Source organism: Oxyura jamaicensis, chromosome 1 (assembly GCF_011077185.1).
Source record: "Oxyura jamaicensis isolate SHBP4307 breed ruddy duck chromosome 1, BPBGC_Ojam_1.0, whole genome shotgun sequence".
NCBI lineage: Eukaryota > Metazoa > Chordata > Aves > Anseriformes > Anatidae > Oxyura > Oxyura jamaicensis.
The window spans coordinates 172804461-172814437 of NC_048893.1; the positions used below are offsets into that span (position 1 = coordinate 172804461).

Genomic DNA, 9977 nt, shown 5'->3' on the forward strand with positions numbered 1-9977 from the left:
ACCCAGCCCACTAGCAATAATCAATCCCATAATTTAAAAAACAAAAACGAACAAACAAAAAAAACAATAAAGACAATTTTACTCCAAATGATCAAATCTTCAGCAACTGTATCACCAGGAAAGGACAAAGATAAATGCAGATACTCAGACATCCACACATCAGCCCTACCTCCTCCACCCTGCTGTGATTTACAAGCAGCTCATGGACTACGGCTGGCTCAGCAGAAGCCTCCTTACCTCCCAGATTTTTTTCTCGACCTTAGTACTACCATACTCCAAGCATCAGAAGCTCACAGCCAAACACAGTAAAGGAGACGTGGGTGTTGGACACCTCTGCCTTGTAGTCATTGTGCCTGGCTTCACTGCCAGCTCTACGGTACCTGCTCCACCCAGTGCCTTGCACAGAAATTCAAGCAAGCCCAGGACCTGCACTGCTAGCTGATGTCTTATGAGAAACGTGGAGCTGGGGAGGTTCCTCCCCATTGTGAAACGAGGCAAGGGGAGTCAATGAGCATGGACTGAAGTGCACAAAGTGAGACAGGGCAGCAAACCGGTGGCAATTCTGTCATGCAGCCTGCAGGGTCAGGAGCAAAGCCGAAGAGCATCTCGGGCCCAGGCTGGCTGCCAAGCCTGACAGCTCCGCTGGGCAGGGCCTGCTGGCAGCTGGGGAGGGCACTGGACGCAGCGAAGCCCATTCCAGGTTGTAGGCAGGCTCAAGCTTGGCCTGTCAGTGCTGCTGTAATTGCTTCTGGTTCTGTTTTGGAGTTTTATTTGAACAGGAGCTTTCCATATTACCTACCGGTGTAACAAAGACTGTAACACCAAAGTCACCCTGACGACAGGAACACAGCCCTGCCAGCTTCCAGCAGCCTTGCACTGTTAGAACCATGTAATCATTAGGGTCGGAAGAAATCTCTAAGATCATCTGGTCCAGTGATCCCCGTACCACCACTGTCAACCACCAAACCATGTCCCTAAGCACCACATCCAACCTCTCCTTGAACACCCCCAGGGACGGTGATTCCACCCCCTCCCTGGGCAACCCGTCCCAGTGCCTGACTGCTGTTTCTGAGAAGAAATGTCTCCTCATTTCCAACCTGAACCTCCCCTGGCACAACTTGAGGCCATTCCCTCTAGTCCTATTACTGGTTACCTGTGAGAAGAGGCCGACCCCCAGCTCCCCACACCTTCCTTTCAGGTAGCTGCAGAGAGCAATGAGGTCTCCCCTGAGCCTCCTCTTCCCCAGACTAAACAACCCCAGCTCCCTCAGCCACTCCTCACAGGACTTGTGCTCCAGACCCCTCACCAGCTTCGTTGCCCTTCTCTGGACTCGCTCGAGCACCTCCATGTCCTTGTACTGAGGGGCCCAAAACTGAACACAGCACTCGAGGTGCGGCCTCACCAGAGCTGAGCGGACTCTGGCCGGGATAGGACTAGACAGCTTTTTACAGCCGACACAGAAGAGGTAATTGCTTCCCTCAGCGCCTTCATGCCCCGCGCCCTGTCCCAGCTGCAAAGGCACCCTGCCACCAGCCAGCTCTGCCCACGTAGGGCGACGGCCATCGCGGCACGGGGCCAGCGGGCTGAGCTGCCACACGCCAATACGCCCCGGTGCCGGTGTGGCGTAAGGGCAGGAGGGAGGAGAGGTTGCTTGTTCTGGCCCCTGGGACCACGGGGCAAGGAGCAAACCTCCAGGCCTGCTTTCACATGCGGAGGCGGCCGAGCAGAGCCGATCCTTTACTCTGAGTAATGGAGGCAAGGCAGAGGTTCCCTGCCTCACATCGCTGCCACGAGACGTAGCCCAGCCACGTCTGAGACTGCTGAAATAAACTTTTAATTACTGTATTAGCAACAAGCTTAATATAATTTGATGCTCACAATAAACGTAAGGAGCAACAGCTACAGGTATCTGTCTATCCACAGACGCAGAATGCCAAAAATAAGTTTCATTAATCCCCTTGCTAACACCCTTTAAGTCTCTTCTTAGAAGATGACTTCACAGGATGGTTTGAGCCAAATTAATCATTCTCCGTTGCTGAAAAAACAGGGATGTGGTTCTGCCTCCCATCTCTACCCCTGGTTCATGATCCAAACTCCTCTCACTTAACACAAGCCAGGCTTTGCACTTTTTTTCATCACGCAGTGAGGCAATTGAGTCCCATAAAATGGCTGGAAATAATTTTTTTGGGGGGTTGCTGTGTTAGCAAGTTGGATTACAAGCACTCAAGAGCTAACACAAACAAGCTGCAGCGTACCACACAGAGCAGATCAATCACAACCTCTCCGTCCTACTAGTGGCATCACTCAAGACGGTCCTCAGAGACAACCAGCTCGGCTAACAGGGCAGGCTGCTGTCTGTTATTGTAGTTTTCCCCCTTAAGGTTGCCAATACATATTCCAGTCACTGGGAATTACAATATAGTCACAGATTTAAGAAGAAATTGGGTTAAGTAGCTTGTTTGTCACACTTTGGTGAAGTCACAGTTGGCAAAACAGCGTGGGTTTTTCATTTCAGAGAAGCATCACGTTTCAAATGCTATCTTAAATAGGTAGAAACTTCCAACAGAAAATTAAAAAAAGCTAAAGAAAACTAAACCACACCCAGAAGTAACTTTTTTTTTTTTTTTTTTTTTTCCCCCAATGTACTCAAGCCCATGTTTATCTGAGCAAGCCACAAATTTAAGCCTGTGTACCTGTCTGCCAATTACAACCCAATTACTGCAAACACATGCTTGCGATGAATCAGAGCCCACAGCCGGCACAAGGCCTGCCCAAACACGGCTTTCTGCTCTTCTCACCTGGTGGGGAAAGAAAGGAGATACCCAACTGGAAGTTCCCTCCCTCAGCCCAAATTCCTGCTGTCTGCAGCCCTGCCCAATGTGCTTTTGAAAGCTTTAACACCTCTCTATGTGAGCAGGATCCTAACGTGGTGGTCTCCGACTTGCCCAAAAGGCTCAGTGATCCCATCCCACCACTTCCAGTGATCCCACCCCACTCCACCTCTCCCGTGCCCCTCCTGGCAATCAGCTCCAAAGGGCAGACAAAGAGAGCCCTTGTCCTAAAGAGCCCCAGATAAGGGCTGTGCTAGTCACAACTGTATTTAAAGACAGTGCTGATTTTACTAGAGACAAAAAAAGGGGACCACGGCATCTCAGAGTCATGTTGGAAGAGAGCTCAAACTGCTACAAAGAGGGAGAGATCCATCAGATACAGCCTGGAACCTCTTTTTCAGAATGTCTGGCTGTTAAATTTAAGTGATTGCTTTTTAATGTAAATTCTGCGTGATTGTTAGCTGACGCTGGAAAAGCAAGTGCTGCTTTAAGAACGTTTATATTTCAGGAGGCCTACATATCACACTTCGTTTTCTTTCTTAGACAAGGCTGTAAAATTTACAAGCAAAATTATCTCATTGGGGAGCTATATGGAACAACACTCATCATTTTTAACCAGATGGTATAAGCAGTGCTGAATAACTTCTCTGCAAAGTAACTGAGACCGTATCCATTATTTTATTTTTTTTACAGCTGGCATGTTGTCAACTAAAAATCCTCATGGATTAAGGCCGTGAAATCCTGCTTCCAACTAAACAGTCCTTTGCATTTCTTTGCAGCATTATAAATGATTACTGAACATGCTGGGATTGTGCTGGATAACAGCACCTAGCAACTCTTTCCCTTCGTTCTCTTATTGAACAGTTTGGCTTATGCCATCAGTGCTAGTTCACCAAATGGACAAGCCAAATCCTACCTACCTTGGAAAGACTGTACAAGAACTTCTGAGTTGGTTGTTGAGCTTCACTGCTCTTCCATGAGAACCCCTATTTCTGTGCTCTGGACTCAGACTAGGGCACGGTGAGCCTAAGTGCAAATCTTCTGTCCCTCACATGGCAGAGAGTTTAATTAACTTTTTTTGTTTGTTTGTTTTTAAATATTAAACCTGCCAGAGCTGAGAAAGGAAAAAAAAATACTTCAGGAAGTTGCATAATTCAATTAGCTCCTCCTTCCTATGCATCTAGTAACCCTAATTAGTTACATTAATAAGGTAAATAAAGTGTAGCAAATCATACCATCTGACGAGATGGCCTGAAATTTATGATGCATAAAACCTCATTCCCTGTATTTTCCAGGGAGAAAAAAATAATCAATATTCTCTTCAGTGATGAAACTTCGAAGTTTCTTCTCAGATAAGCTGGTTGTTGGCCATCTTTCTGCAGGGTTTCAAGTAAAACATGCTGTTCTTATAGCTGTCATTTTCTGCAGGTCATAATTTATGCTACAGATAAGTCATCATGGGTGTGTAATGGCTGTGGTTTTGAAGGGCTTACGCTATATCCTATAGACAGGAAAGCCTACCAGAGGCTTTCTGCATTTCTGCAGATGCAACGCTAAAAGCAGACCTACCTCTAACTTCTGGTAGTTTAGGGGAAAAGAGAAGCTTAATGTATGACAAACATAATACTGAAAAACCTGTAGCTTCAAAAAAGATTCATGAATGTTAAACATTTCTGAGTAATGTTTAGTCATAAATGATGGCATTTTCGGTTTCATTTTGCTGGGAACTTCAGTCTTCTGAATATTTTAAACTGGAATCAGCGCTGTCTTTACAAGGTCTGATTCTCTCTCGATGGCATAATGTGAAAGTGACTGAAAAGATTTGTACAGACTTCAAAGAGCAAAACAATGCATTTCACTGTTGAGACCAAACATACAATTAAAATCAAGATGGGAGTTTCAAAGAGAGGAATAAAGGGAGAAAACAGAGTAGGTGGGAAATTTTAGTTACAACTAGCCCCATCCCACAAGCAAGCCAATGCAAAATGTGCTTGCACGTGGACTGGCAGTTTGGTCTGTGCACCCGCAGCCCAAATCTGGGGGCAGAGAGGGGATGGAGGGCTCCTTGTTCCTTCTCTGCCCTCTCCCCACTTCCATGGGGAGTCCTGGCACCCCTGGCCCCGTAACCCTGCTTGAGGCTGGCAGGATAGCTCCCTGATAGAACCCAGCGCTGAGCCACCTTCCCTGGGGAGCTTTCAGCGGGTCACTACAATGATCTCTACAAAGTCGCAGCTCTGGTCTTCTAAGGACTCGGCCTTTAAAGGAAAACAGATTGCTTGAACTACAATGGATGATGTTAACAATACAGCACTTGTCTGCCTCTGTAGTATCCCTTGGACACCACCAGTTACAAGGATTACATATTTTCAGTCTCTGGCAGCAGTTTGCAAACCCTTCTCATGTGATCTTTTATGTTAGCAACAAAATATGTTAACAAGAGGAGTCGCAAAAGTGGAGCTTCACAATTACTCAGGCAAACGTAAATTCACACACCATGTATTGTAGCACTCATTGTACTCATAAAAACTATGACATTCATCAACTATGAAACGTTCACACAGCCGCATTAAGTGGTGCTTAAGTAACACGTTGAGGAAATGCCAGTTACAGTGTGAATAATTAATATGAATAGCAAGTGAATAGTTGGCAAGAGGTCTCCACATGAAATAATGTTTAAGCATGTAAAACCTTCTTGAATAATCAGCTAACTTATCTGTACGGTCACAGTCTGTTCACAGATAATTCACGGCTTAAAAAAAGGCAGGGGGAGCATATTATCAGATTTACTGGGAACGGTTCATGTCAATCTACTCCGTGAACTGTACCTCATGTCAGGTTTTGGTGAGTTTTTGTTTTGCTTTTGGTGGTAAAAGATTGTATCAGAGCACGCCTTGGGAAGTAATGTCAAAACCATGACTGAAAGCAGCAAGCTGTCTCTAGCCCTGGAGACAGTTCAGGTGGGGAACCCAGTTGCTGAAAGATGACACTGAGACAGATCTCAGCTCTGTAAAGCATCTACCCCACCTTTCAGACTCTGCAAAAACACTTCATACACGTACTTTCAGCAAATTTTTGTTTGCTGTGAGGTCTTTTTGTTGTTTGGTTTTGAAATTTGACTTATCTTCGAGCTTTCCATGAGATTTGTTTTCTCTTCTGGGCTACCTTTCCTAAGAAAATTCATGCAGAACATTTGTATTTTAGACATTAATCATTATCAGAAATCCAAAGTGAATACTATGCTGAGTGCACTTAGAATCATAGAATCATTAAGGTTGGAAAAGACCTCCAAGATCATGCTTACACGTACATTTTATTGCTGGCTCCTGGCATACTCTCAGGAAGTGAAAAGCAATAGATGCCTCTATAGATGCTGTACATTACTGCTTTTTGGTATGTATGCTTACTTACCAACCATTAAACAACAGCAAAAGTATCCCATTAGGAGCAACAAAAACTCTTTTTAGTACTCTGAGCAGGACTCTGTCTTAATATCTAGTGATGGATGAAACTCTTTACTGTACCAGCTGTACAGCGGGGACTGCAAGCCACCTGGTAATGGTATTAATGTCGTTTTCTGTCTTGTACAGAACTAACAGCACTCAACACTATTATAACTTTGTTTCCTATTGCTTTTTGTCACTGAACATTTCTCGCCCCCAGCCACAGCCATCTTGTTGCAAAAACACAGAAGAGAAGTGTTTTTACTGCAAACCTGTGAGGGTGATATCATCGTCTTCTATGATTTGCTCCTCTGCGACATCCAGAGAGCTCTCGGTGATCATGTCACTGGGTTCATCCACACAGGTTAAGCCAGAGTAGTTGTGTAGGAGGTCTGCGCTAGGGACGTGTTCGACGATGACAGCAGGGAAAATGGATGGATCACCAAGCTGTGGGGATAAAAAAAAATAAAAGGAAAATTAGAGTAGCGGTAGCTAGACTATGCCCGACAACTTGTATTTCAGCAGACCCGAATATTTCTACATCACCTCAATGTTAGATGTTTAGGAGGGAGCACTGAAGAACGGGATGATTTTTAGCACACAGAACAAAACAGCAGCAGTGTCCTCCTATGGGCCAGAGGCTGAGTATCACTGTGGTATCTAATACACTGACTTTATTCCAGTAGGTTAATACGAGACTCCCACAGCTGCATTTTCCAGCTTTAAAGCTGACGTGACAGAGGAGAGGAGCGGCGCAGTAAATGCCAAACTTTGCTGGCAATGACAGCAGGCAAGCAACTCGCTGTATGCGCCGTTTGCTCTTCCTGCCAAGCTGGAGGTGGAGGGGTGGGGAGGCTGCAAGGACCACAGGAAGGTCTCAGGGGTATCAGGTCTCCCACGAGGCACTAGCTGGCAACCACAACCAGGGGACCGCTTACTCCCAGAGCAAGAGGGAGCGCTTGGTACATGTTCCATAATACTTTCCCTCTCTAATTCTGATGGCCTCCTTCACTTGCTCCCCCTCTTTCCTTCCCAAGGCCGTTTTCAGTCATTCTCCTTCTCTCAACAATTATTTTCTGTAAGATACAGAAGAAAAGGGGCGGCTGGAAAGGCAGAAGTCAGGCTGGCCAGTAAGAAGAAGATTCACGTTCTCTGAAAAGACAGCCATTCAACAGGAAGAGGCTTTCAGAAAACGCCATCTACTACAGAGACAGCATTTTCCAAAGCGATTCTTTCAAAATGTCATTTGCAGGAAGAAAGTCAGAGCTGATGATAGCACAGCGGGCTCAAAGAAAGCCGAGTGTAACTCAGAGGCTCTCTCACTACACAAACAAATTGCATTATGAATGTGGCAAGCTTAACAAAAAAAAAAAAGTTGCTCAATGTGCTTCTCTGAGAAAACCAGCGTGTAGACATTTGGTCTCGCTCTCCACAGAAGAACAAAGATACACACAGATCAAGTAGATTTTATTTAACCATGCAAGAAAAAACAAAACATTTGGATATGAGTTCACTTGGGCGTTGCTCACGTCTCACAGTCTCGCCACTACACAGGCCACCAGAGGTGGAAAATGGTCTCAGAGCTACTGGCTCCATACAGACAATGGCAATGGGAGGCAGGGTCTCCCGGGGAAGAGACTGAAATATATGTTCTGAAAGCAGAAAGTGCAACTGCAAGTTTTACACGGCAGTAATTCTTATTTTGTGTTGCTCTGTACTTTGTAAACATGCCTCAACAACAACTGTTGTAAAGGGCAATCAAGAAAACGAAGAATTCAGAAACAAAACTAGTATTTCTGTGGGCTTCTATTATAAACACTCTGCTAAACTAAGATAAAGATAATAACTTAAATAAATAAATAAACAAACACCACAAAACCAACAAAACCCAAAGGAAAAAAGATCCACAGCTAACCTACCAAACTCTGCGGAACATAAGGCTTCAAAGAGCGTAACGTGCTAGGAGAGCAATAAACACCAGCAAAAGGCAGAGCAGTTAAAGACAGACCAGGCTGGTAGATTTGGTTACACGAAAGCAAAATGAGTAAAAAAGAGAAAGCACCATGAAGAGAGAAGAAAAATAAAATGTTGCATGCATTAGCAAGGTTTGATTTTCAACAGCTCCATAAACTAGAAGGACGATAGTCCATTACAGCCTCACCACTGAGATAAAATTCATGCTACAAAAATAGCTTGAGCACCCCAATTTCAGAAATATACCACAGTTTATACATTCTGTGGTGGAAACCACACATACTGTACGTGCATCTACATAACCACATTAAAAAAAATTAGGAAGAAAAGAGTTTGCATACTACACTTCACTCAGGCTCCTGTCACCTGCAAGCAAAAAAAAAAAAAGAGGACATCTTGCAAGCATCTGTTCATGGGTCTACTGAGCAGGTAAAACAATGGATTTTAGGTTGGGGAAACACAAATGTGAAGGCTTTGCTATTCTCATCCTATTTGAGCTTATAGACTCTAGGGGTGAAGTTCACCTCAACTAACTTCAAGCAACTGTGGTGCTGGCAGTAGAGACTTAAGCTAATAACCCCAGGTTTCTTTCAGAGTCAACAGGGAGAAGAAATAGGTATTCTTAGAGCATGTTTCCTTGTCCAGTTTTAGGCTCCTGTGCTACAACGGGAATCATCCCCTAAAAGCACCCAGGTCTCTCCATTGGCCATAAAGGGGCAGAGGTGTTGGGGTGCCTGTTCCTGATGTCTCTGAGAGACAAAAATGCCTCCACAGTTACTTTTTAGTCCTAGAACAACTGTTGCCGAATGCCAAGGGAAACACAGATAAACCCAACTGATTCTTAGACGTTTCTATCGGAGGTTCCCAAAGCCCTATTTATATTCCACCTTACCAGCCGCTCCGTTGTGAGAACTAATGACCAAATGCGATCTATTCTGTAAGGGTGAACTGTGTCTGCCTACAGCAGGGGGATACCCGGGGGCTGTGTCTGTCTCTCACAGGGCAATGTGTGTCGTGTGAATTTGGAGCTGGACAACTGGAGGAGCCTGCTGACACACCGCTCTTCCAAAAGGTGAAAGATGAGGAGTGAAGCAACTTGAAGAGTCCTGTAGAAGAGCATTTGTTCATGCTAAGACACATAAAATGGGATTTTCTTTAAATTAATAACAGCTTTAAGCTGGAGTCAGAGCAAATATCACTCCTCGTGGCCTTTTATTTTTTTTATACCGTTATTACACCTGCTTCCAATTCATTTATTACTGCTGTATGAAGTATGGGTTTTCTATCTTTACAGCTGTGAAAAGAAAAGGCTGGAACAGATATAAAAAACACACTCAGGAAGAAAAGCACAAATGCAACTGCAACTAAATCTAATTTGAAATACGTTTTTGCAAAGACTGCCACCGCTATTTTGTACAGTATTTGCAACTGGTTGTGATTTCATTGCAGCTTTTCAGTACTTTAAGGGGGCTTATAAGAAAGCTGGAGAGCAACTCTTCGCTCAGTCAGATACTGAGAGGACAAGGGGGGATGGTTTTAAACTAACAGAGGAGAGATTTAGATTAGAGGTTAGGAGGAAATTCTTCACCCAGAGGGTGGTGAGGCCCTGGCACAGGCTGCCCAGAGAAGCTGTGGATGCCCCATCCCTGGAGGTGTTCAAGGCCAGGCCGGATGGGGCTTTGGGCAGCCTGGTCTGGTGGGAGGTGTCCCTGCCCATGGCGGGGGGGGTGGA

The 9977-nt window shown here is 45.0% G+C and overlaps 1 protein-coding gene across 1 annotated transcript in view; it reads right to left on the reverse strand.

Annotated features, from left to right (window-relative positions):
- Positions 1 to 9977, reverse strand: part of ELF1 (E74 like ETS transcription factor 1) — an 87555-nt gene that overhangs the window by 24124 nt on the left and 53454 nt on the right. Inside the window, exon 4 of the mRNA XM_035322025.1 lies at positions 6544 to 6718. Within this exon, the coding sequence (XP_035177916.1) occupies positions 6544 to 6718 (175 nt within the window). The remainder of the gene's footprint in view (positions 1 to 6543; positions 6719 to 9977) is intronic.